Source organism: Ylistrum balloti, unplaced genomic scaffold (assembly GCF_031769215.1).
Source record: "Ylistrum balloti isolate Yb309-2 unplaced genomic scaffold, AGI_CSIRO_Ybal_v1 Utg370204, whole genome shotgun sequence".
Taxonomy (NCBI): Eukaryota; Metazoa; Mollusca; class Bivalvia; order Pectinida; family Pectinidae; genus Ylistrum; species Ylistrum balloti.
The window spans coordinates 991,302-1,018,077 of NW_026782177.1; the positions used below are offsets into that span (position 1 = coordinate 991,302).

The 26,776-nt window shown below is 40.1% G+C and overlaps 2 protein-coding genes across 2 annotated transcripts; one reads left to right on the forward strand and one right to left on the reverse strand.

The window, feature by feature from the left end:
- Window positions 1-750, forward strand: LOC132551505 (uncharacterized). Its single transcript, XM_060215655.1, has one exon. It carries the CDS (start codon window positions 1-3, stop codon window positions 748-750), a length of 750 nt encoding a protein of 249 aa, XP_060071638.1.
- Window positions 751-2,279: 1,529 nt separating this feature from the next.
- LOC132551533 (glucose dehydrogenase [FAD, quinone]-like) lies at window positions 2,280-23,691 on the reverse strand. The gene is made up of 13 exons (XM_060215684.1): window positions 23,571-23,691; window positions 17,152-17,360; window positions 15,444-15,630; window positions 15,211-15,339; window positions 13,667-13,788; window positions 12,048-12,215; window positions 11,648-11,798; window positions 11,332-11,495; window positions 10,671-10,848; window positions 8,363-8,591; window positions 7,782-7,904; window positions 4,023-4,361; window positions 2,280-3,216 (listed from the first exon to the last, which is right to left on the reverse strand). The coding sequence occupies exons 1-13, from the start codon at window positions 23,689-23,691 to the stop codon at window positions 2,280-2,282; spliced, it is 3,057 nt and encodes a 1,018-aa protein (XP_060071667.1).
- Between the last annotated feature and the right edge of the window lie 3,085 nt (window positions 23,692-26,776).

The window sequence follows — 26,776 nt, forward strand, 5'->3', positions numbered from 1 at the left end:
ATGTCTGAATCTCCTGTGGTTACCAAACAAGTCCGATATAAGAATGACGCTGTGGCAGCCTCCATAAAAAACATTCGGGAACAGAAAGGTCTAGAGAGACAGCTCACACAAATAGAGAAACATTGGCACCTGGAACTCAAGCATCTGACACGTGAAAAACTTGAAGTCACATACGAACTCACCCGACTGGAGGAGGAAAAACAAAACTTAGAATATCTTAACGAGGAGGTCGAGGGGGACAGTCTAAAAACCTATACGGACAACATCCGGGACAAAAACGGTCAACAAAAGGAGGAGGATAAACAGATTGATAGGTTTAATTATCAAAATTCGGAATTAAACAAGGTGCAGTTACGACTTCCTGATGTTCATAAACCTTTACATATATTAAAGGAAAATGGATTACATCAGTCAATGCCGGTGGCAAAGAAACCTAAACTGTACAGATCCAACTCAATACTGAGACATCACTCGGAAAATAATGTCAGTTTTCCTACTGAAACTAAAATAATTCGGACGGAATCAAAAGAAAACGTAAAGAATATAAGTTTACCTGATATCATGTGTTCTGACCAGAGTAAAACCAAGTTTGTGCGCATGATAGAGAAAGATGTGGAACGTTTCATCAGTACTGACCATAACGTGGTGCAAACTCCGAGTACTCCACATTCTAAATATTATAGACGAAAGAAGCAACTTTCATTTCCGCCCCTTAGCGATATGCGTGACAGACGACACACGGTGCTGTAATTCTTTGGTTTCTGTGAATAAAGACAATATTCTCTTATTCTGCACACAAGGAACCCGGGATAAATATTCCTACTTTTCTAACAGTTAATCCGTGTTGATGTTTCCCGTCGTGCAGTGTGTACCTGTTTACTGTGATGGATTATACCAATATATAGTGTTTCTGCACGCGTTACAAGTCTGATAACCTATTTCTCTGTAAGGCTTTTATCCTTGGTGCCATAATTATACAGTAATAATGATATTACAATAATGGGTACATATACTTGCTTGAAATAAATGAAATAAACACATTTTAGAATTCTTTTATAATACAGCATAAAACCCTAAAAAGAATAATAATACATTAGGGTGCTTGTAAAATATCACCCCAAACTAGTACACTTCCACCACCACAATTATCACCCCAAACTAGTACACTTCCACCACCACAATTATCACCCCAAACTAGTACACTTCCACCACCACAATTATCACCCCAAACTAGTACACTTCCACCACCACAATTATCACCCCAAACTAGTACACTTCCACCACCACAATCATAACCCCAAACTAGTACACTTCCACCACCACAATTATCACCCCAAACTAGTACACTTCCACCACCACAATTATCACCCCAAACTAGTACACTTCCACCACCACAATTATCACCCCAAACTAGTACACTTCCACCACCACAATTATCACCCCAAACTAGTACACTTCCACCACCACAATTATCACCCCAAACTAGTACACTTCCACCACCACAATTATCACCCCAAACTAGTACACTTCCACCACCACAACCACCCCAAACTAGTACACTTCCACCACCACAATTATCACCCCAAACTAGTACACTTCCACCACCACAATTATCACCCCAAACTAGTACACTTCCACCACCACAATTATCACCCCAAACGAGTACACTTCCACCACCACAATTATCACCCCAAACTAGTACACTTCCACCACCACAATTATCACCCGAAACTAGTACACTTCCACCACCACAATTATCACCTCCAACCAATACACTTCCACCACCACAATTATCACCCCAAACAATACACTTCCACCACCACAATTATCACCCCAAACTAGTACACTTCCACCACCACAATCATATTCCCAAACTAGTGCACTTCCACCACCACAATTATCACCCCAAACTAGTACACTTCCACCACCACAATTATCACCCGAAACTAGTACACTTCCACCACCACAGTTATCACCCTAAACTAGTACACTTCCACCACCACAGTTATCACCCCAAACTAGTACACTTCCACCACCACAGTTATCACCCCAAACTAGTACACTTCCACCACCACAATTATCACCCCAAACTAGTACACTTCCACCACCACAATTATCACCCCAAACTAGTACACTTCCACCACCACAATTATCACCCGAAACTAGTACACTTCCACCACCACAATTATCACCTCCAACCAATACACTTCCACCACCACAATTATCACCTAGTACACTTCCACCACCACAATCATATACACTTCCACCACCACAATTAACTAGTACACTTCCACCACCACAATTATCACCTCCAAACAATACACTTCCACCACCACAATTAACCTTACACTTCCACCACCACCTCCAACCAATACACTTCCACCACCACAATTATCACCCGAAACTAGTACACTTCCACCACCACAATCATAACCCCAAACTAGTACACATCCACCACCACAATTATCACCCCAAACCAATATACGTCCACCACCACAATTATCACCCCAAACCAGTACACTTCCACCACCATAATTATCACCCCAAACCAATATACGTCCACCACCACAGTTATCACCCCAAACTAGTACACTTCCACCACCACAATTATCACCTCCAACCAATACACTTCCACCACCAAAATTATCACCTCCAACCAATACACTTCCACCACCACAATCATAACCCCAAACTAGTACACTTCCACCACCATAATTATCACCCCAAACCAATACGGCACAATTATCTAATGTGTAAGACACGAAGCTGTGTGATAGACCGGCACAATTATCTGGTGTGTAGGTCACGAAGCTGTGTGATAGACCGGCACAATTATCTGGTGTGTAGGTCACGAAGCTGTGTGATAGACCGGCACAATTATCTGGTGTGTAGGTCACGAAGCTGTGTGATAGACCGGCACAATTATCTGGTGTGTAGGACACGAAGCTGTGTGATAGACCGGCACAATTATCTGGTGTGTTGGACACGAAGCTGTGCGATAGACCGGCACAATTATCTGGCGTGTAGGTCACGAAGCTGTGCGATAGACCGGCACAATTATCTGGCGTGTAGGTCACGAAGCTGTGTGATAGACCGGCACAATTATCTGGTGTGTAGGACACGAAGCTGTGTGATAGACCGGCACAATTATCTGGCGTGTAGGTCACGAAGCTGTGTGATAGACCGGAACAATTATCTGGTGTGTAGGACACGAAGCTGTGCGATAGACCGGCACAATTAACTGGTGTGGGGAATCTAAAGTTGGTTTCCAGTTCCTAATTGCTTACTCCTTTTTACCTTAAACACAACTAGGATAAGGTTCTCACTTTTTCTGAAACTGATTTATTTCCCAATTACCAACGGAGATTTACCTCCCAATTCCGTTTTTAAGGGAACCAGGTTCTGGTAACACTAGACTACGTGGTTTTTTTGTTGCCTGACGCTGATTTGATGAGTGTATTATCCCAATGGACCACTGTTCGATTTTCGGTGACGTAACAGATACAGCCCACTGACCCTTCCTCGGGCTGATCAAGACTTGTAGAACAAAGAATGTTTGAAATAATATATAGGTGATATAGGGTGGACTGGCTCGCTGTTTTAGCGGGGCAGATTAAAACACTTCTTAACAAATAATATTTTTATTATATATTGGTATTAAAGTGCCAAAGGTATTACAGGTATGTAGGTAGCGACGTCAACATATATGATTCCTGGTCAAACCATATGTGTTGTGGTATTGAAACTTAATCGGATCAGAGAAAACATATCGTGTTACAAAGGTCGCTCCTGTTCTCAACCTCTCAAAACTATGGATAGATATCAGAAAAAATTCTCGTCAAAAAGCAGGATTAGAATAAAGTGATCCGGGGTCTATATGTATTATTGCTGTAGTAAACTATTGAGTGTGTATTGATAGATTGATTGACAGGTTTTCCGTCTCCGTGACTCCTCCCTCATCCGGGTAACGTCTCACCGATGAACGTCTCCGTGACTCCTCCCGTGTCCGGGTACCGTCTCACCGATGAACGTCTCCGTGACTCTTTCCGTATCCTGGTATCGTCTCACCGACGAACGTCTCCGTGACTTCTCCCGTGTCCGAGTACCGTCTACACCGACGAATGTCTCCGTGACTCATCCCGTATCCTGGTACCGTCTCACCGACGAACGTCTCCGTGACTCCTCCCTTGTCCGAGTACCGTCTCACCGATGAACGTCTCTGTGACTCCTCCCGTGTCTGGGTAACGTCTCGCCGATTAACGTCTCCGTGACTCCTCCCGTATCCGGGGACCGTCTCATCGATGAACGTCTCCGTGACTCCTCCCGGTCCGGGTACCGTCTCACCAACGTACGTAAGTGTTCTGGCGAAGTAAGGGGGCAATCTGCATCCTCCTTAGTGGAGTGGAACTTCTGAAGCGGTGATCGTTTGGTTATACTAGTTTTGGTAGACGACTCCAGGGCCGAATATTCCCTTATCCTAACTCTAGTAGTTCAAACATCTCCAGAATCTGAAAGGGAGAGTTGGGGGCCTATCTACATTTGGTTTGTGTTTCATTGTATAGTCTGACACTATCCCTAGACACATGGACCGCCGTTATCACGCCTACTCTTTTTCCAGAAGTCACAGAGGGATCTTAAGTAGGAGAGTGGACAATTTTCAAACGGTCTACCGTTTTAAGTCCCATCCGCCGGACTATGGTTTCTCTTGAAAACCTATCCAATCATATTAACTTAGCTACTTTACAAATGTCTATTGCTTTCTGTGATTCCACTCCATTCCTTCTGCATACTTCTGTTCACTATACCGATTTTTATATTAATATATGTGATTTATGTGAATGTGCTGATTAAGAAACGTATGAGAGGTTTTGGCATAAGTTACGTTGAAGTAGAAAGTGTTATGATAGGCTGAGATTAGATTTAAGTTATATTTTTTGAATAAAGAGAGATCATTTGCGCATGCGCGGATAGGGTGGTTTGATTATGTTTTGAGCAATGTGTTTAGCAGAAGTAATGTTTTAATTCTAACTGTTAACATCTTGAGTATAGATAGAGAGGAATTCAGTTGTCTACCTATTGAGTGTCAGTATTTACCATTGAATAAGAGATCAGTAGTAATCCTCCTGGTACAGTCTCCCTGGGTATCATTCGACCCTACATATTACCCGGAGTATTAACAGGTTTCAGGTAGTCAGTAGAGGAGTCCTACTCCGTCCCTTTCAATAGCCTATATATAATATGAGTCTCTTTAATCCTACACCATCTACTTTGCAACTTGTTTAGTATTGTGTCTGATGTTATATTTTATTGTGGAAATCTGTAGTTTTCAAATTTTCTTATACACACTGTACTGATGAGTTGAGAGAGAAAACGGGGTAATAATTTAATAAGCAACTCTCTAGATATGACGTCACACACAACACGCTCAATATTTTGCAACACTAAAATTATGACGTCACACGCAACACACTTCATGATGATAAGACGTTGATAAGAGATCGCAGGATTAGAAGGTTGCTAACCGCCATCTTGGCTCATTTCCCTAACGGAACCAGTATGGCAGTTATCAACCCACCGTATCCTCATCGACGTATTATTATCGAGTTTCTGGTATTGACCGACGATAAAATCCGCTGCTTCTCTTGGTCAGAGGTTACAAATATCCAAACAACGTTCCATAAACGACTTTTATTGAAGAATATGTACACAATTATAACCATTGTCACAGTATCAGAAATATTTATGTACAACAGATACAGAACAGTTATAGAAAAGACACGTCCAACACATGCTTTAACAGTTTAGATATCTAAATATATATCTAAAGATATCCGTGGTCCATATTCAAAATAGAAATTTTGAGAAAATAGAAAAGGGGACTTCAAATAAGATTAACGAGCCAATTAAAGCATATTGAAAACGAATGCCATGTTTACTAAAGTCCATTTCTGAGAAAGGATATGAAATAGTCGTGTTGATAAATACGTGTTTTTGTCGAAGTTGAATGATGGATATTCTGATTCCGTGGACTGTTTGACTGATTTACAATGTTTGTCTACAGACATGTAGGTTATCATGTACATTGTACCAAATCACAGAAATCTCCAGACCATTTCCATTGAAATAAGATGAATGGTTAGTGAAAAGTTTAATGAAAATGTGTCGACTATTTTGGCCACTGAAATATCAGACGTCCACCATTATACTCTGGATAAGCTATTGCTGGCTTTGGTCATTATGGTCTTTAGACCATTTATATAAGAAAATGTTCATTTCCACGGCGTCTTACGTTATCGTGAATAACAATTATTTGTTGATATTATGGTTAATTTATTGTTCTACTTGTTAATACTCCAATAAGACAAAATGGCATCAGGATGATAGGAGCTTGTACCAGAGTGACCTTGGTGACCTCTTTGTAAGATATTTTTTCTACATTTGTTTGTTTTTTGTCTTGTTTTCCTCTTCGACATATGGTTTGATCATCCGGTACATTTCTGTTTTCCTGACCAAATGAACGTGCACAATAAGGGAGCAGACCAAGGAAATTCATCAAGTGCTTCTCTACAAATGGCGATAGCCATGTCTCAATATTGACCGCCTGTCAGCCATATTGTTTTTATGACCAATCTCAACATTGACAGTGCACGGCTCAGACTACACTGGAAATTTGACAATGATTTATGCAATATTGCTCAAGGAATCGCAGTAAGAATTGTTTCGGGACATTTGGAAATACAGACCACGGACTGCAGACCACGGACTATAGACCACGGACTACATACCACGGACTACAGACCACGGAGTACAGACCACGGGCTACATACCACGGAGTACAGACCACGGAGTACAGACCACGAACTACATACCACGGACTACAGACCACGGACTACAGACCACGGACTACATACCACGGACTACAGACCACGGAGTACAGACCACGGGCTACATACCACGGAGTACAGACCACGGAGTACAGACTACATACCACGGACTACAGACCACGGAGTACAGACCACGGGCTACAAACCACGGAGTACATACCACGGACTACAGACCACGGACTACATACCACGGATAACAGACCACGGAGTACAGACCACGGGCTTCATACCACGGAGTACAGACCACGAACTACATACCACGGACTACATACCACGGAGTACAGACCACGAACTACATACCACGGACTACATACCACGGAGTACAGACCACGGGCTACAGACCACTGACTACATACCACGGAGTACAGACCACGAACTACATACCACGGACTATATACCACGGACTACATACCACGGAGTACAGACCACGAACTACATACCACGGACTACATACCACGGAGTACAGACCATGGGCTACATACCACGGACTACATACCACGGAGTACATACCACGGACTACATACCACGGAATACAGACCACGGACTACATACCACGGAGTACAGACAACGGCCTACAGGTTACGGACCACGGACTACAGGTTACGGACTACATACCACGGACTACATACCACGGAGTACAGACCACGAACTACAGGTTACGGACTACGGACTAAAGGTTACGGACCACGGACTACAGGTTTCGGATAATGGATGAAGGGCGACAGATGACTACCATGGATGTTGTAATGGATATTGACAACATGTATTGAATTTTAGAAGTTACATTTGAAAACATTTTTTAAACTATCTATACAAATGAAAGATAATGTAAATGATAATCTATTGGTATTAATATACTGAATATAAAAATATATAAGTTTATAGATTATGATCTACTGCCTTAATATTATATCTGCAGCTTTCTCCCCAATCATTGTCGCCGGAGCGTTTGTATTGCCTGCAGGAACATTTCTCATAACTGAAGCGTCAACCACACGAAGACCGGATATACCTTTCACTCTGAAAAGGAATTGATAGATATAGACCCAACAAAGAAAATATATTTCACACCAGAAATAGTTAGAGAAACAGAAACAGTTAAATCATGTTTTTTTTTCAGGATATCAATACAGACATAGAATATAGACAGTTCACTATGTGTGTGTTACAGTTATGATTTTCTATCGTCACGTGACACAACAACTGCAACCAGAAAATAGTCGCGATGTTCGCAAGTGAGAGCAATAAATAAAATCAACATGCTATGTTCAATAATCAAGACTATCAGGACGATAGCGAATTAACGAACATGAATTGGTCGTAAATATGACAATGAAGTGTGAAATGGTGCCTAATTTGAAACTGCTTCACTCGTAAGCAGCCTCACAGATTTCATCACTTACTTAAAAAAACTAACCGGATATAGCAGGTGAATCACCCCATAAAAATCAAGTATGCTGATTAAAATAGCGTCTCACCTTAGGTTTGAGTCCACAACAGCTGTCTTGTCTGACATTGCTCCCATTCTACACCCCGATGTTGGATGGAAGACAGTCAACGTGTATTGCCTTGCATAACATTCCCAGAAACTGTCAGAGCGAAACTCGTGTTGAGAGCAGAGGTGATAGAGAGGAGACTTGTAGTTGACGTCTATTCCAATGGATCTCATCGTTTGAGTGCCTACGAGTTTCTCCACAAAGCGTATACCTAAACAAAGACATAAGATGTTCATTATTGTATAAAAACAACGGGAAAATACCAACATAATGTCAATCCAAACTCAAAGTCAATAAAACTAATCATCTGAAAAAAAAGTACAAGGAGTATGAGACCATGTGTTTTGGAAAAGTAAGCGTCTTCTGCTTCATCAAATGAGGACAAGAAACATTAACAATATACCAACATGGCAACGTAATCATAATTCAAACTCAAATTCCATAAAACTAGGACAAAATATGAACTTATGAAATATGAAGAGTAAGCGTCTTGTGCTTTATCAACGGCACCCGTCATGTAAACCTTGGTCGATTCAAGTAAGTCATTTCACGTTCTCAAATGAGAACAAGGTATACAACAACGGAACCAACAGGCAAACTAACGAGCATCAAACACGTCAAACTTCAAATTGCACAAAGAAATATATTTTTTTCAATTACGTCACCATGACGACCGTATAACTTCCACATATTTTCATTAACCTACATCTTTTGATACCATTTGTTACGATTTTGTCCGTCAGTTGCCGATTTCTTGCACAAACATCGTAATCAAGGGGACAACTGCAACATATAAACGCCATAGGTTGGGGACGCAGGGATGTTGATACCCAGAAAAGGAAAATTTACAATAGGGAGATAGAAATCCTCAAGTTTATCATACAGCTTGATGGAAAGCTGTCATGTTGGTTTCGTTGTAGTAAAAGATTAAGTAAAAATGGCTGATGTAGGAGAGTCTGTCGTGTCTATTATTTTCAATTCTGGTGGGTATATGCGACGGACATTGTCAATAAATATTTTGTTATTCAAAGACAAGACGTCATCAGTATATCTGAAAGTGAATTAAAAGGCTTTGCAAGGCCTTTGTGACATGTTTTTATAAGACTATCAATAGTTTATTAGAAGATCACCAAAATCGACCAAGATGTTGTCAACGAGAGAATCGATCATTTCTATGATTTTGTTCTCCCATATTTCCCTATGTCTTTTTAAAAAAATACTCTTCAGCATTATTCAAACCCATATTTTTTACCGCCGTCCACTTTTCTTGGAGGAGAGAGCTCTCATAACTGGACGACAATGCGTTCTTTCAGTTTAGTATGGGTATGGCGGTGTACAGGATGGAAAAATAAAATGTTCATGTAGATAAATTGTTTTCAAAGAGGGTGTTGAAGATTTGTCAAAAAGCTCGCTGCAGTATTTTTTTTTTGTTTGTTTTTGTTTTTTTTATTCACAAATTATTGATTTCACTTCTTGAGTAAACAGTATTATAATAAGACTGTAACCTAGAATTGTTAGTATTTAGAATGGTGGTTAGTTGTGTTGGCAATGGCTTTGTTGAACAATTAGACGAACCAGCAATAATAAGTTGTTCATATGGATTTTTGTGAAGCTTAGGAATCCAAAATAAACGGTAGATGTCCGTATCCTTATTATTAATAGGCAATCTAAACGATCGTAATATCGAAGTATTACAGGCCAGTATTTTGTCTTTGGAAGGATTGCATAATGTATAAGTGGGATTGTGTTTGTTAAGCTGAGATTATACAACAAGTAATTATTGGACATGGTATTTCATTTACTCGAGTTCGTTATTTTTCAAAATTTTCAAAAAATACGCAAACTTTAGCGATTCTCAGGCACAACCGTGAATGTTCAATGTTTATTCCGAAATGAAATAGTCAGATCCAAGAAAGTCGGCGTAAATTGATAGTTTCTCGAAATTCTGGGCTTTTTGGTTACCTTCAAATTAGATCAAGGTCATTTATTTGAACAAACTTCATTGCTATTTATCCAGGAAAATACAAATTAAGCATCTTTAAATTTAAAATTAAGGATCTTTAGAACTTTTGAAAAGAAGTCATTTGAAAATTTTAATACCCATTCGACCTTGAAAGTGGATCAAGGCATTTCATTTGAGCAAAGTCGGTAGCCCTTCATCCCAACAGGAACAATGTTAGTGCCCAGCGCCTTATAATTACTGGGAAAATCTATTAAAAAGGAAAAGTTCACGCTGGACAAACAAACTACGCTCGCCCTTCGGACAAATGAGCTTAAAACACATGCTTACCACGAATTAACATCTTCACGTCGTCTGGGTGCTCCAGGTAATGTGGGTCGATTTCTGGGTAGTCAAATGGGTCAGTGGTCTTCAGCCGAATGGTCCCTCTACTTTTAGGGTGGAGAAGTATAGGGAAAAATGAAACTGACAGAACGTCCTCAGGCATCAGGAAAATTTTATCGTCAATCTGTCAAAACAACAAGATTTTATTGGCATGTGAGTCAGATTTGAAATAAATTACACACTGGTGATAGCCGAGATCGGAAGAAAAAAAAACTTGTTTTCCACACAAATCATCGAAAATAAGGAGAATGAGACCATGTTTTCTGTCTCGGCTTACATGTTCATTCTGGGAAATATCTCCGATGGAAAAGGTCAAAACATACTGCAACATCATCGATATACATAAACCTATATACTAAAGGATAAGACGGACTACACCTCTCACTAAATTATTACATTAATGTTAACTAAAGGACTAGACACGCTACACCTCTCACTCAATTAATACATTAATGTTAACTATAGGACTAAACGGTTTTGCACATCTCACCCATCCATGTACGATTTCTGTAACAACGAAGTGAATTTCGAAGGATTCAACCATTGTATTGTAATACCCGGTGTTTTGAGGTAAACGATTATTTTAATTTGTTTTCAGAAGTCATACCTCCTTTTTGAAATTAAAGTTCACAAGTCCTTTCATGCTAGGCGGGAAGATATGTGCACTGAAGAAATGAAGCTGTATGTCAGACGTCCTGCCGGCATCCTTCTTTAAGTCGAAGTCGTCATAAACGAAAGCTACGCCTTCACCGAATGTACCGGAGAGGTAGCCTTGAACAAAGAATGTACTATTTCACAACGCAGTATAATTGTTCTCATTAAAAAAAACTCCTTAGAAATCAATCCATGAATCTGTCAGTGGTTAATCATTAGGTGATTTCGTGTTGATCTTACAATATATTTAATACACAGAAATACATAACCTTTTCCAAAAATGTCGTACTGCATTCGTGTCCAGCGTGAGGTCAGTTTTTCGAGAGTTATAGGACTGGTAACATTGACAGGAAACGTCAAAGGTGCCAACAAATGATCCTGGAGATTGTTCCCTACTGGTAAATCAGCCTCCACTTTTATCTAAAACAATATGATACCGACAGATCGTTAATCCAGACCGGTACAACACCATTAACAATATACCACCGGTAGATCGTTAATCCAGACCGGTACAGCACAATTAACAATACCACCGGTAGATCGTTATTCCAGAGCGGCACAGCACCATCATTAATATAATACCGGTACAGAACCATTAAATTTTGAGTGATTTCAAATGGTATAACAAAGACTGTAATATATGTTAAATATATATAATGTTATAGATACCCCTAACTCCTCCAAATGTTCCTTTGGTCCAACACCCGACAGCATCAGTAGCTGAGGAGAATTGACGGCTCCTGCAGACAGAATCACCTCCTTCCGGGCCAATGACTGATACTTTCGACCATTTTTTATGTATTCTATCCCTATGGCTTTCTTCTTGTCTATCAATATCTACAATTATGTACATAAATTTAACGCCAAAAAATACACTTTTCTTTTTTTACAAAAAGACTTGAATACCAATGACAAAAATAAAAAATATAATAAAAAAAATAAAAATATTTGACATATATGTCAAAAATGTATGAAAATGAATAGTGATACATCGTGATTAAAATGGCCGTCGTCATCAATACAGAAGGTCAAAGGTCGACACCATCAATACAGAACGTCAAAGACTGACACCATCAATACAGAAGGTCAAAGGTCGACACCATCAATACAGAACGTCAAAGACTGACACCATCAATACAGAACGTCAAAGACTGACACCATCAATACAGAACGTTAAAGGTCGACACCATCAGTACAGAAGGCCAAAGGTCGACACAATCAATACAGACCGTCAAAGGTCGACACCATCAGTACAGAACGTCAAAGGTCGACACCATCAATACAGAACGTCAAAGACTGACACCATCAATACAGAACGTCAAAGGTCGACACCATCAATACAGAACGTCAAAGGTCGACACCATCAATACAGAACGTCAAAGGTCGACACCATCAATACAGAACGTAAAAATGTCGACACCATCAATACAGAACGTCAAAGGCCGACACCATCAATACAGAACGTCAAAGGTCGACACCATCAATACAGAACGTCAAAGGTCGACAACATCAACACAGAACGTCAAAGGTCGACACGTCAAAGACTGACACCATCAATACAGAACGTCGAAGGTCGACACCATCAATACAGAACGTCAAAGGTCGACACCATCAATACAGAACGTCAAAGGTCGACACCATCCATCGACACCATCAACAGAACGTCAAAGGCCGACACCATCAATACAGAACGTCAAAGGTCGACACCATCAATACAGAACGTCAAAGGTCGACAACATCAACACAGAACGTCAAAGGTCGAAACCATCAATACAGAACGTCAAAGGCCGACACCATCAATACAGAACGTCAAAGGTCGACACCATCAATACAGAACGTCAAAGGTCGACACCATCAACACAGAACGTCAAAGGTCGACACCATCAATACAGAACGTCAAAGACTGACACCATCAATACAGAACGTTAAAGGTCGACACCATCAATACAGAATGTCAAAGGTCGACACCATCAATACAGAAGGTCAAAGACTGACACCATCAATACAGAACGTCAAAGGTCGACACCATCAATACAGAACGTCAAAGGTTGACACCATCAATACAGAACGTCAAAGGTCGACACCATCAATACAGAACGTCAAAGGTCGACACCATCAATACAGAACGTCAAAGGTCGACACCATCAATACAGAAGGACAAAGACTGACATCATCAATACAGAACGTCAAAGACGCTTTACCGGGTCATTTTAACAAAGCAACTGATTTGAAGGACTTAAGAAAATGTTTGGATATGGTAGTAATACTTGGGAGTGAATTCTATTTACTTTGGTTGTAAAGGTGTTAGTGCTGACGTGCAGGTTTGGACGATCAATATTGCTCTTCACAAATGATCTGTAATTGTTCCAGCGCTCGCCATTTTTTATATTTGACTGCATCCAGGAAAATCCTAAAACAGTCGAAGTCAGTGTTGTTAAAGTTTCTTGGAAATATTACACCTTCATACCTGACACTAATCATGTTAAAATACATACAAAAAACGACGCTGAAAACGTCGCTCTGCTTTACTCTAGCAACATAATTATACTAGGCCGGGAATGTTATTTACATCGCAACGGAGTAAAGAAATACCCCCAAAAGCCCATCTCTGAATTAATTGCAACAGAAGCTATTTTTTGCGTTTATTTCACAAATAATACATCAAAAGCCTAGAAATTTTGATTTTCTAAACTCTTTCTCATATAAAATGCTATCCCATTTTGAGCCATAATCTCATCTAGCAGGGGGAGAGTTTAGACAATTATTGTTATTCTAAATGTAAGTTCAGTATTTCAAATAGAGATAAATGTTACAGAAACGACAAAAAATACCCCTACATCCTTTAAAATAAAGACAAAATCTAATTTTTTTGATTTTTTGCTCAATAGTATCAGACGTGAAGATTACATATAACAGTTTCCAGTAATTGGGTTATCTCTAAGATAAATATTCCTTTAATAACACAGACCGGAAATAGGGTTATCTGTTAGATCAATAGCCCTTAAATAAAACAGACTGGAAATAGGGTTATCTCTAAGATCAATATCCCTTAAATAACACAGACCGGAAAAAGGGTTATCTCTAAGATCAATATTCCTTAAATAACACAGACCGGAAATAGGGTTATCTGTTAGATCAATAGCCCTTAAATAAAACAGACTGGAAATAGGGTTATCTCTAAGATCAATATTCCTTAAATAACACAGACCGGAAATAGGGTTATCTGTTAGATCAATAGCCCTTAAATAAAACAGACTGGAAATAGGGTTATCTCTAAGATCAATATTCCTTAAATAAAACAGACTGGAAATAGGGTTATCTCTAAGATCAATATTCCTTAAACAACACAGACCGGAAATAGGGTTATCTGTTAGATCAATAGCCCTTAAATAAAACAGACTGGAAATAGGGGTTATCTTAAATAAAACAGACTGGAAATAGGGTTATCTAAATCAATATTCCTTAAACAACACAGACCGGAAATAGGGTTATCTGTTAGATCAATAGCCCTTAAATAAAACAGACTGGAAATAGGGTTATCTCTAAGATCAATATTCCTTAAATAAAACAGACTGGAAATAGGGTTATCTCTAAGATCAATATTCCTTAAACAACACAGACCGGAAATAGGGTTATCTGTTAGATCAATAGCCCTTAAATAAAACAGACTGGAAATAGGGTTATCTCTAAGATCAATATTCCTTAAATAAAACAGACCGGAAATAGGGTTATCTCTTAGATCAATAGCCCTTAAATAATATGACCCCGAGGTAAATTAAGTACACCACAGATAACAGTTATACGAAATGGTCGAGTCATGAAATTTAATTACCGATTTGGTCTTCTCCGTTACAGTCTACAGTGTTATAGCCGAGGTCCCTACCAGCCTTCAGATACAACTGCTGAATCGGTGTTAAATCGGAACGACTGATGGGTATAGGTCCATTCGTTCCTCTGTAGTCTGTGATACAAATGAGGCATGGTAATGAAATCTAATGAAATGTTTTAAAACCTGTGTAAAATACCAATGAGGATACGACGAAAGCACCAATAAATCATATGTACCTGACTTGTATTCATCTACCTGAACAGCCTCCGATTTGATAAAATACGGCAGGACATCTTTGTAGCTCCAACCTTCACACCCCTCCTCCGCCCAGCTGTCATAGTCATGAGGATTTCCTCTAACGAACGATAACCAATTGAGAGAACTGCTTCCGCCGAGAACTTTTCCTCGTGGCCAGTAACTCTTCTGAATGATTAAAATGTAACAAACAAACGTGACATTACGTAGGATAAACAAGTTTAAACATACACTCTCGTTATACCTATATCTCTATAGACAACAGTTCGAGTTTAAAATTGAATTATCTCCCTTGCACCATTGCCATGGAATTGTTTCTGAAGTGATCTCTTATATCAACAACTGCTGTGTTGTAGGTAATTGTGTCGTTATTCAACGTGCCATTGATCCTAGGTTCCAATCTGACAGAGTGTTTCTGTAGTTTATCAACACTAAATTTGAATCGCGTCCATCCTATTTCGCTCTATTGAGTAAACGTTTACAGTTTGTACAGCTTTTTCCAGTCATCATTGATTTACAGATACATGGAACTTGAGGCCCAGTGATCTAATCCAAATTCTTCTTGGAATGTTCGGAATTCCTGATAATCGAATAAAGGGCCGTTATTGGTAACCAAGAGATATGGAATGCCATATCTCGCGAATTTCGAGGTACAGTGAGTCACAGCGAGATATAGTAAGTTACAGTGAGTTGTCTTCCCTTCAATTCAAGTCGACTACCACATTTCTTGTTGTAGTTTCTGCCAATGCCAACTTATATTATGTTTCCAAAGTGGTGTAGTGACCTGTGGAAAATTAGGTATGAATAATTGGCAGCTTACTGAATCATGCCCCGCAATCTCCTGATTCCTGCTTCATCCCCGGGCTCTGGTATTTCCTGGATAGCGTTTACTTTTTCAATATCTAGTTTGGTGTTTTTAGCTGTGCCTTTTCAGGACATCTGAAGCTTTAAGTTTCGCCTTTCCAGGACATGTGGGGTTTAATCTTTCGCCTTTACAGGACATGTGGGGTTTAATCCATCGCCTTTTCAGAACATCTAGGGTTTTAAATTTCGCCTTTTCAGGACATCCAGGATTTAACGTTTCGCCTTTACAGGACATCCGGGGTTTATGGTTTGGCCTTTTCAGGACATTGGGGTTTTAAGTTGCGCCTTTTCAGGACATCTAGGGTTTTAAGTTGCACCTTTTCAGGACATCTGGGGTTTTAAGTTGCGCCTTTTCAGGACATACGGGGTTTAAAATTGCGCCTTCACAAGACATCCGGGGTTTAAACTTTTGCCTTTTCAGTTCATCCGGGGTTTAATCTTTCGGCTTTACAGGATATCCGGGGTTTAAAATTACGCTTTTTCAGGACATTCGGGGTTTAAAGTTTCGCCTTTACAGGACATCTGAAGTTTTAAGTTGCGCATCTTAAGGACATCTTGAATTTTAAGTGGCGCCTTTTCAGAATATATGGTGTTTTGATTTACGTCTTTTCAGGACACCGGTGGTTTTGAATTTGACAATTTTCCTTTCCTCATGACAATAAGCAATGAGTATACAACCGAACATTAGGACATATGCTTTATTCAGAACGAGGTGGTTCATTTAAAATCGCGATGTTTTAATATTTGCACGATTATTTATAAATATCATCGAAAACATCATCGTCGCAATCAATTCTTAATACTTATGTTAATAAATATATATACCTGTTGTTTTTGAGCGAAACATGCATGTTTTTGTGGCTCAGTGCGATATCCCCAGTCCTGTTCTGATTCTAGAAGTAGCATGGCTTCCCCCGGGACCAGGATGTGGGGTGACTCATCGTCAGATCCCCCCGCTTCCACCAAAAGCACGTGATTAGTCGGATCTTCTGTTAAACGTCCTGCAACCACCGACCCTGATGATCCCGCTCCAACTGCAGTTGAGAAAACTGAAATTATTTGTTGTGAATTTTCCCTTCCTTTTTCTGATTTTGATATTTATCTAGCTTATCCTGGTATGATTACACTATGTCTGATATCAGAGCGGACTGTAAATGATGCGTCACACAAATATAAATCTGATTGATATCCACAATTACACCTACAGATTTGTAACTAGAAGCAAGTAATGGAAAGACTGTTTTGAAAACCGGTCCAATATGGTACCGTTCTTAATCTAGGACCTGGCAACACAACAGGGCATCCAAACTGTCTCATTCTGATACCAACACACAACAGGACCTCCAAACTGTCTCATTCTGATACCAACACACAACAGGACATCCAAACTGTCTTACTCTGATACCAACACACAACAGGACATCCAAACTATCTTATTCTGATACCAACACACAACAGGGCCTACAAACTATCTTATTCTGATACCAACACACAACAGGGCCTACAAACTATCTTATTCTGATACCAACACACAACAGGACATCCAAACTGTCTTACTCTGATACCAACACACAACAGGACATCCAAACTATCTTACTCTGATACCAACACACAACAGGGCCTACAAACTATCTTACTCTGATACCAACACACAACAGGACATCCAAACTAACTTACTCTGATACCAACACACAGCAGGGCCTACAAACTATTTTACTCTGATACCAACACACAACAGGACATCCAAACTATCTTATTCTGATACCAACACACAACAGGACATCCAAACTATCTTACTCTGATACCAACACACAGCAGGGCCTACAAACTATTTTACTCTGATACCAACACACAACAGGACATCCAAACTATCTTATTCTGATACCAACACACAACAGGACATCCAAACTATCTTACTCTGATACCAACACACAACAGGACATCCAAACTATTTTATTCTGATACCAACACACAACAGGGCCTACAAACTATCTTATTCTGATACCAACACACAACAGGGCCTACAAACTATCTTACTCTGATACCAACACACAACAGGACATCCAAACTATCTTACTCTGATACCAACACACAGCAGGGCCTACAAACTATCTTACTCTGATACCAACACACAACAGGACATCCAAACTATCTTATTCTGATACCAACACACAACAGGACATCCAAACTATCTTACTCTGATACCAACACACAACAGGACATCCAAACTATTTTATTCTGATACCAACACACAACAGGGCCTACAAACTATCTTATTCTGATACCAACACACAACAGGGCCTACAAACTATCTTACTCTGATACCAACACACAACAGGACATCCAAACTGTCTTACTCTGATACCAACACACAACAGGGCCTACAAACTATCTTATTCTGATACCAACACACAACAGGGCCTACAAACTATCTTATTCTGATACCAACACACAACAGGACATCCAAACTGTCTTACTCTGATACCAACACACAACAGGGCCTACAAACTATCTTACTCTGATACCAACACACAACAGGGCCTACAAACTATCTTACTCTGATACCAACACACAACAGGGCCTACAAACTATCTTATTCTGATACCAACACACAGCAGGGCCTACAAACTATCTTACTCTGATACCAATACACAACAGGGCCTACAAACTATCTTACTCTGATACCAACACACAACAGGACATCCAAACTATCTTATTCTGATACCAACACACAACAGGGCCTACAAACTATCTTATTCTGATACCAACACACAACAGGACATCCAAACTGTCTTACTCTGATACCAACACACAACAGGACATCCAAACTATCTTACTCTGATACCAACACACAACAGGGCCTACAAACTATCTTACTCTGATACCAACACACAACAGGACATCCAAACTAACTTACTCTGATACCAACACACAGCAGGGCCTACAAACTATTTTACTCTGATACCAACACACAACAGGACATCCAAACTATCTTATTCTGATACCAACACACAACAGGACATCCAAACTATCTTACTCTGATACCAACACACAGCAGGGCCTACAAACTATTTTACTCTGATACCAACACACAACAGGACATCCAAACTATCTTATTCTGATACCAACACACAACAGGACATCCAAACTATCTTACTCTGATACCAACACACAATAGGACATCCAAACTATTTTATTCTGATACCAACACACAACAGGGCCTACAAACTATCTTATTCTGATACCAACACACAACAGGGCCTACAAACTATCTTACTCTGATACCAACACACAACAGGACATCCAAACTATCTTACTCTGATACCAACACACAGCAGGGCCTACAAACTATCTTACTCTGATACCAACACACAACAGGACATCCAAACTATCTTATTCTGATACCAACACACAACAGGACATCCAAACTATCTTACTCTGATACCAACACACAACAGGACATCCAAACTATTTTATTCTGATACCAACACACAACAGGGCCTACAAACTATCTTATTCTGATACCAACACACAACAGGGCCTACAAACTATCTTACTCTGATACCAACACACAACAGGACATCCAAACTGTCTTACTCTGATACCAACACACAACAGGGCCTACAAACTATCTTATTCTGATACCAACACACAACAGGGCCTACAAACTATCTTATTCTGATACCAACACACAACAGGACATCCAAACTGTCTTACTCTGATACCAACACACAACAGGGCCTACAAACTATCTTACTCTGATACCAACACACAGCAGGGCCTACAAACTATCTTACTCTGATACCAACACACAGCAGGGCCTACAAACTATCTTACTCTGATATCAACACACAGCAGGGCCTACAAACTATCTTACTCTGATACCAACACACAACAGGGCCTACAAACTATCTTACTCTGATACCAACACACAACCGGACATCCAAACTATCTTATTCTGATACCAACACACAACAGGGCCTACAAACTATCTTACTCTGATACCAACACACAACAGGACATCCAAACTATCTTATTCTGATACCAACACACAACAGGGCCTACAAACTATCTTATTCTGATACCAACACACAACAGGGCCTACAAACTATCTTACTCTGATACCAATACACAACAGGGCCTACAAACTATCTTACTCTGATACCAACACACAACAGGACATCCAAACTATCTTATTCTGATACCAACACACAACAGGGCCTACAAACTATCTTATTCTGATACCAACACACAACAGGACATCCAAACTGTCTTACTCTGATACCAACACACAACAGGACATCCAAACTATCTTACTCTGATACCAACACACAACAGGGCCTACAAACTGTCTCATTCTGATACCAACACACAACAGGACATCCAAACTGTCTTACTCTGATACCAACACACAACAGGACATCCAAACTATCTTATTCTGATACCAACACACAACAGGGCCTACAAACTATCTTATTCTGATACCAACACACAACAGGGCCTACAAACTATCTTATTCTGATACCAACACACAACAGGACATCCAAACTGTCTTACTCTGATACCAACACACAACAGGACATCCAAACTATCTTACTCTGATACCAACACACAACAGGGCCTACAAACTATCTTACTCTGATACCAACACACAACAGGACATCCAAACTAACTTACTCTGATACCAACACACAGCAGGGCCTACAAACTATTTTACTCTGATACCAACACACAACAGGACATCCAAACTATCTTATTCTGATACCAACACACAACAGGACATCCAAACTATCTTACTCTGATACCAACACACAGCAGGGCCTACAAACTATTTTACTCTGATACCAACACACAACAGGACATCCAAACTATCTTATTCTGATACCAACACACAACAGGACATCCAAACTATCTTACTCTGATACCAACACACAACAGGGCCTACAAACTATCTTACTCTGATACCAACACACAACAGGACATCCAAACTATCTTACTCTGATACCAACACACAGCAGGGCCTACAAACTATTTTACTCTGATACCAACACACAACAGGACATCCAAACTATCTTATTCTGATACCAACACACAACAGGACATCCAAACTATCTTACTCTGATACCAACACACAACAGGACATCCAAACTATTTTATTCTGATACCAACACACAACAGGGCCTACAAACTATCTTATTCTGATACCAACACACAACAGGGCCTACAAACTATCTTACTCTGATACCAACACACAACAGGACATCCAAACTATCTTACTCTGATACCAACACACAGCAGGGCCTACAAACTATCTTACTCTGATACCAACACACAACAGGACATCCAAACTATCTTATTCTGATACCAACACACAACAGGACATCCAAACTATCTTACTCTGATACCAACACACAACAGGACATCCAAACTATTTTATTCTGATACCAACACACAACAGGGCCTACAAACTATCTTATTCTGATACCAACACACAACAGGGCCTACAAACTATCTTACTCTGATACCAACACACAACAGGACATCCAAACTATCTTACTCTGATACCAACACACAACAGGGCCTACAAACTATCTTATTCTGATACCAACACACAACAGGACATCCAAACTGTCTTACTCTGATACCAACACACAACAGGGCCTACAAACTATCTTACTCTGATACCAACACACAACAGGGCCTACAAACTATCTTACTCTGATACCAACACACAACAGGGCCTACAAACTATCTTATTCTGATACCAACACACAACAGGGCCTACAAACTATCTTACTCTGATACCAACACACAACAGGGCCTACAAACTATCTTACTCTGATACCAACACACAGCAGGGCCTACAAACTATCTTATTCTAATACCAACACACAACAGGACATCCAAACTATCTTACTCTGATACCAACACACAACAGGGCCTACAAACTATCTTATTCTGATACCAACACACAACAGGACATCCAAACTGTCTTACTCTGATACCAACACACAACAGGGCCTACAAACTATCTTACTCTGATACCAACACACAACAGGGCCTACAAACTATCTTACTCTGATACCAACACACAACAGGGCCTACAAACTATCTTATTCTGATACCAACACACAGCAGGGCCTACAAACTATCTTACTCTGATACCAACACACAGCAGGGCCTACAAACTATCTTACTCTGATACCAACACACAGCAGGGCCTACAAACTATCTTACTCTGATACCAACACACAACAGGGCCTACAAACTATCTTACTCTGATACCAACACACAACCGGACATCCAAACTATCTTATTCTGATACCAACACACAACAGGGCCTACAAACTATCTTATTCTGATACCAACACACAGCAGGGCCTACAAACTATCTTACTCTGATACCAACACACAGCAGGGCCTACAAACTATCTTACTCTGATACCAACACACAGCAGGGCCTACAAACTATCTTACTCTGATACCAACACACAACAGGGCCTACAAACTATCTTACTCTGATACCAACACACAACCGGACATCCAAACTATCTTATTCTGATACCAACACACAACAGGGCCTACAAACTATCTTACTCTGATACCAACACACAACAGGGCCTACAAACTATCTTACTCTGATACCAATACACAACAGGGCCTACAAACTATCTTACTCTGATACCAACACACAACAGGACATCCAAACTATCTTATTCTGATACCAACACACAACAGGGCCTACAAACTATCTTATTCTGATACCAATACACAATAGGGCCTACAAACTATCTTACTCTGATACCAACACACAACAGGGCCTACAAACTATCTTACTCTGATACCAACACACAACAGGACATCCAAACTATCTTATTCTGATACCAACACACAACAGGGCCTACAAACTATCTTACTCTGATACCAACACACAACAGGGCCTACAACTATCTTACTCTGATTCCAGCATACATGACAATAAATAAGACACCGTGTTGTCATAATGGATGTTTTCATAGACACCAAACTAGTTGTTGTCATAGTTACAATACGAAAGTTTTCAAAGATATGGAATGAGCTGATGTTTTAACCACAATAATGAGAACTATCATGAAATACATTGATATTATTTTGAAAGAAACAGATAATTGATAGTTTAGTTTATAACAATAGTTGATACATGTAATAATGAATGTATTACAGGTTAACTTATTAAATCACGTGACACATTCCAGATTACGTACCTATGATGTAGTCATATGTGTCATTCAGTGTTATAGGTTTGGCACGGTGTTCTGTAGATCTGTAGCTATAGAGAAGAGCCACGGCTACAGACAGGCACGTTGTAAAAACAAATCTGTCCATTTTCCAATCCCTCTGTGGATCAACCGTAACACAAATCAAAACTGGTCAAGCGAATCAAAACATAACATTGATTAAAAATCTTATTACATATGTGTTTTGATATCAACATGTAATTTATATTTCGACTAGATAGGCGTTATTTCTGCCAACTCTAAGTAAATCTGACACTTAGTGCCACCCACCGCACAAATCAAGGACCTGATTATGTCAACAGTAAAACTTTTCATAATTTTCCTTTTCTCGAGAAAATTACACATTTCAAAGAGAGGTCATTATCGGGTCAAAATTCGAATTTAATTAGTTTGAATTCTGTGAAAATCGAAATTTCATGCTGTAGACAGCTATACTAGCTGACAGTAAATCAGGATTTGAATAGGTAAAAAGACTGTATATATATATTTATAAGTTTGCATGAGGAACACCTATTTCACTCTACAATTCAAATGTTCAACTATTGAAAACAATTAATCAAAAGTATAAAAGAAATTCACAAAGTTTATAACATTTTACCATTTATGCTGCCTTTTAGTGGACCATATTCGGTAATCGATTAATGCTTTCGACTCGGGATGTGCATGGATACGTACCGTTCGCATAGAAGGATGATTGATCTGTATATAAAATAATGCTCGAATCTGATCAGCATGTGTAGTAGTGGTGTATAACATGGGAATAGATACGAGACATAAGGAACCTGATAAGATTATAGAGTATGGTACATATGTACCTACGGAGGTATGACGTCACTATATCATTTCTATATTCATTATTTAGAGCGCTCGACATATCACCTCTGTTTACTTTGTTATAACACACTTACTCCCGCCTTGTAATGACGGTCAGAAATGTTATTCATAGACAGCTCACAATCAGATTACAGACATACACATGTACACCCACATACACATGTACACCCACATACACATGTGCACCCACATACACATGTACACCCACATACACAAGTGCACCTACATACACATGTACACCTTCATACACATGTACACCCACATACACATGTGCACCCACATACACATGTACACCTTCATACACATGTACACCCACATACACATGTACACCTTCATACACATGTACACCCAAATACACATGTACACCTTCATACACAAGTACACCTATACATACACATGTACACCCACATACACATGTACACCTATACATACACATGTACACTCATATAAACATGTAGGTATAATGATACTATATATACCTTCTGTACTTCCGATGCAATATCTTTGACGAGTGTATCACGATTTTCAACGGATGTCGTCTCCCAATTACAACACATAGTCCCCTCCCCTGTACAACAAATAGTCCTCTCCCCAGTAAAACACATAGTCCCCTCCCCAGTACAAAACATAGTCCCCTCCCCAGTACAAAACATAGTCCCCTCCCCAGTAAAGCACATAGTCCCCTCCCCAGTACAGCACATAGTCCTCTCCCCAGTACAAAACATAGTCCCTCCCCAGTACAACACAGTCCTCTCCCCAGTACAACACATAGTCCTCTCCCCAGTACAACACATAGTCCCTTCCTCAGTACAACACATAGTCCTCTCCCCAGTACAACACATAGTCCCCTTCCCAGTACAACGCATAATCCCCTCCCCCGTACAACACATAGTCCCCTCCCCAGTACAACGCATAGTAACCTCCCCAGTACAACACATAGTCCCCTCCCCAGTACAACACATAGTCCCCTCCCGAGTACAACTCATAGTCCCCTCCCCAGTACAACACATAGTCTCCTCCCCAGTAAAACAAATAGTCCCCTCCCCCAGTACAACACATAGTCCCATCCACAGTACAACACAGTCCCCTTCCCAGTACAACACATAGTCCTCTCCCCAGTACAACACATAGTCCCCTTCCAGTACAACACATAGTCCCCTTCCAGTACAACACATAGTCCCCTCCCCAATACAACACTTAGTCCCCTTCCAGTACAACACATAATCCCCTCCCCCGTACAACACATAGTCCCCTCCCCCGTACAACACATAGTCCCCTCCCCAGTACAACATATAGTCCCCACTCCCCACTCCAGTACAACACATAGTCCCCTTCCAGTACAACACTTAGTCCCCTCCCCAGTACAACACATAGTCCCCTTCCAGTACAACACATAGTCCCCTTCCAGTACAACACATAGTCCCCTCCCCAGTACAACTCATAGTCTCCTCCCCAATACAACACATAGTCCCCCTCCCCAGTACAACACATAGTCTTCTCCCCAGTACAACACATAGTCCCCTTCCAGTACAACACATAGTCCCCTTCCAGTACAACACATAGTCCCCTCCCCAATACAACACTTAGTCCCCTTCCAGTACAACACATAATCCCCTCCCCCGTACAACACATAGTCCCCTCCCCCGTACAACACATAGTCCCCTCCCCAGTACAACATATAGTCCCCTCCCCAGTACAACGCATAGTCCCCTCCCCAGTACAACACATAGTCCCCTCCCCAGTACAACACATAGTCCCCTCCCCAGTACAACACATAGTCCCCTTCCAGTACAACACATAGTCCCCTCCCCAGTACAACACATAGTCCCCTCCCCAGTACAACACTTATTCCCCTTCCAGTACAACACAAAGTCCCCTCCCCAATACAACACATATTCCCCTCCCCAGTACAACACATATTCCCCTCCCCAGTACAACACAAAGTCCCATCCCCAGTACAACACATAATCTCCTTTTAGTAAATGTGTTGGCTGTATTCTTTCTCCTTCACTGAACAATATTATGTAACACGTGTATAGTATTTTTCTGAAACAAACTTGAAATTCATCTTCAAATTATATGTAGAGTGACACATTTAAGTATTGTATCAGTCATTTTATACTTCAAAATGTTTCTAATATATCCTACCAACTCATATATTCACATACAATGTTTGACATTCAAACGTTGCCGATGTAAATGATATCTGATAAGTTGTTCCACTGCAAATTCGCTGGAAACAAAACACAGTACAGTTGCAAAGTTAAGAGTTTGACACATGACACAGATGAGTTGTTTAAGACATTTAAGTTATGGTTCAATCAACAGCTGGTCTGACA